Below are 2,806 nucleotides of genomic sequence, written 5' to 3'. Positions count from 1 at the left end.
GGTGTTGGCTTGTTTTTGGGGGTTGTGCTCGTGTTTGACCCCACTGAGCGGAATTAAATTGTTTGCGTAGAGAATAAAAACAAGCGTTCTTGTTAATAGCAGTTTATTTTCAGTTCAAGTGTTCCAATAACTTATTTTCTCTCTCTCTCTCTCTCTCTCTCTCTCTCTCTCTCTCTCTCTCTCTCTCTCTCTCTCTCTCTCTCTCTCTCTCTCTCTCTCAGCGATCTACAACTACGATGGGCGAGGTAAACAAGAGCTGTGTCTGCAGGTGGGCGACACAGTGCACATCCTCGAGACGTTTGAAGGTGAGCGAGTCGACCGAAGGCCCACTTTACACCTCCCTTCCCCTCTCCCTCCTCCCTCTGCCTCCCGACCGCCTCCCCCTTTACAAGCCTGCCCAGGAGCTGCAGTGACATGTTGAGAGCTGCACCGGGGGTTGATCAATAGATTGCACCTCGTGAAAGTCCGCTGCAATCCCCCTGTCCCGCCCCCCAACTGTTCGTACTTCTCTGTGATGTCTCATTTCTTCTTTTAAATCTTTAAAATGACTTTGGTTCTCTCCCAGGCTGGTACCGAGGCTACACGCTGCGGAACAAGTCTCAGAGGGTAGGTGCCCCGCCCGGGCCGTCCTACCGACCGCAGAAGGAGTTATTCGGGGACGGTTCGGCCTCCCTTGGTTTTAACTCTGTCCTGTGTGTCTCCTCTTCTCCAGGGCATCTTCCCCTCGTCCTTCATCCACCTGAAGGAGGCCCGAGTGGAGGGGATCGAGTGAGAACACATCCTACCACGTTTCACCACAGCACAATAACAATGATAATTAGAATCATAATAACACGCCATAATCCGTCTTCATTTTGGACCGCCGCCACCCCTTGTCATCTCCCGCGCGCTGCCTCGTAACGATATTAATCTGGGGATCATTTAAAGCGTTATTCGCGCCCTTTCTGTTTTATGGAAATGCCCGTCGATTCATCATGAGTAGAGGTGTACTTTATTCACATATGTTCCGTGTGAATAATACAATACTTTTTCATCCTCATTATTCCCCTTCTGGCGCGTAGCCAGCAGGAAATAATTATCCCAACAGATTTACCACTGGTGCTGGAGCTGGGAGCGACCCTGAGAGAGTGGGCACAGATATGGCACAAGCTCTATGTGGTAAGTATGTGTGAATATCTGACACACACACACACACACACACACACACACACACACACACACACACACACACACACACACACACACACACACACTCTCACTCTCACTCTCAGTCTCAGTCTTCTCCACTTGCATTGCAGACAGCATCCCAGGCCTCATTCATTTTGAAACACTCCCCTTTGAGTGTATTTTTCCACTGACGCTGTGGGTAACAAGAAACCCTTGTTCAGTTGATAACTCACCTGTTAATCTCCTGGCAGACCAGCAACGTCAGTATGTTCAAGACCGTGCAGCAAATGGCCTACAGCCTCATCGAGTATCGATCGCAGATAGTGTCAGGAACGCTGCCCAAGGATGACCTTGTGGAGCTGAAGAAGAAAGTCACCGCCAAGATTGACTATGGAAACCGGTATGAATCTACCCCCCCACCCCACCCCCGTATCTCCCCCCAGTGTCCACACCAACAAAGCTAAAAATAAACGCTGTCACGCATGCTTTATGGGCGCCGGGGATGGTTGTGCTACTCTGGAACAAATTCACCACGGAGGTCATCCCGGTCCCCGGTCCCACCGTGCTGCTCCCTGTGTCCTCCTCAGGATCCTGGGCCTGGACCTGGTGGTGCGGGACGAGGCGGGGAACACGCTGGACCCGGACTTCACCAGCACCGTCAGCCTGTTCCGCGCCCACGAGGTGGCGTCCCGCAGCATCGACGACCGGATACAGGAGGAGAAGGCACGCGCGTGTTTGATGGCGTCGTTAAGCGGCCCGGCGGGCCTGTTAAAGGGGTGATATCACGCCACCAGGTGTGAGTGTGATTAGCCACTGCGAGCCGTGTGAAAATCGGCCTCTCCCTGTGTTTTAGTGACATCACAAGTGGGTCCACTAAGATGTATGCTGGTGAGATCAATCAAACCAGCCTACCCAGTGGACTGTAACAAATGTCGCTCATCTATCTGTCATACATCGAGGTGGACACGCCCACTAGGGATGTCACTAAGGCACAGGGAAAGGCAGATTTTCAAACAAGGCTTGTAACGGCTAATCACACCTGGTGGCATGACATCACCCTTTAACCCATGACCGTCCAATTAACACCAATTAACCACGCCCCCCCCCGTCCCCCCTCCCCCCCTCCCCCCCACACCCCCCACACCCGTGCCCAGACGCGGCAGCAGAACCTGGAGATGCGGCGGCAGACGCTGTTCAGCACGGTGCACACCTACAGCCTCCTCATGAACCTCAAGAACTTTGTGTGCAACATTGGCGAGGAGGCGGAGCTTCTGATGTCCCTGTACGACCCCGACCAATCAGAGTTCATCAGGTGAGCGCGCCGCGCCCCCTCGCTCGCCCCGTCCCGCCCCCTCGCCCCGCCCCGCCCCCACTTGTCAACTGACTTGTGGCACCTTTGCTGTTTTTTTTTAGCACTTAATGTACTTTGTGGTTGTGATGATTTTCTGTTTTGTGTCCTCGACTAGCTAATGACACTACGTTACACACCTTCTGGTTCCTGGAGCTGTTCATGCCCGGTGTCCAACTTCTTTCTTTAGAAACATGGAAACACCGGGCAGTAACTCATCTTTTTATGGAGGCTTGATTGTATGCTTTGATCGAACCGCTGCCTCACTCGTAAATCCCGATGTACATTTCG

General features: G+C 52.7%; 1 protein-coding gene across 1 annotated transcript in view; it reads left to right on the top strand.

Annotated features, from left to right (window-relative positions):
• The window catches only part of dock5 (dedicator of cytokinesis 5), a gene marked incomplete at its 3' end in the record, with an annotated part of 27,060 nt that overhangs the window by 5,352 nt on the left and 18,902 nt on the right, over positions 1 to 2,806 (top strand). Inside the window, exons 2-8 of the mRNA XM_084468892.1 lie at positions 222 to 305; positions 566 to 606; positions 713 to 768; positions 1,062 to 1,158; positions 1,419 to 1,567; positions 1,755 to 1,890; positions 2,322 to 2,479. Coding sequence (XP_084325018.1) covers positions 222 to 305; positions 566 to 606; positions 713 to 768; positions 1,062 to 1,158; positions 1,419 to 1,567; positions 1,755 to 1,890; positions 2,322 to 2,479 — 721 coding nt within the window. The remainder of the gene's footprint in view (positions 1 to 221; positions 306 to 565; positions 607 to 712; positions 769 to 1,061; positions 1,159 to 1,418; positions 1,568 to 1,754; positions 1,891 to 2,321; positions 2,480 to 2,806) is intronic.

The sequence above is a fragment of the Micromesistius poutassou genome, assembly GCF_964030765.1.
Source record: "Micromesistius poutassou genome assembly, chromosome: 5".
Taxonomy (NCBI): domain Eukaryota; kingdom Metazoa; phylum Chordata; class Actinopteri; order Gadiformes; family Gadidae; genus Micromesistius; species Micromesistius poutassou.
Note: the sequence above shows the minus strand (reverse complement) of the source record. Positions and strands in the feature narration are given on the sequence as shown.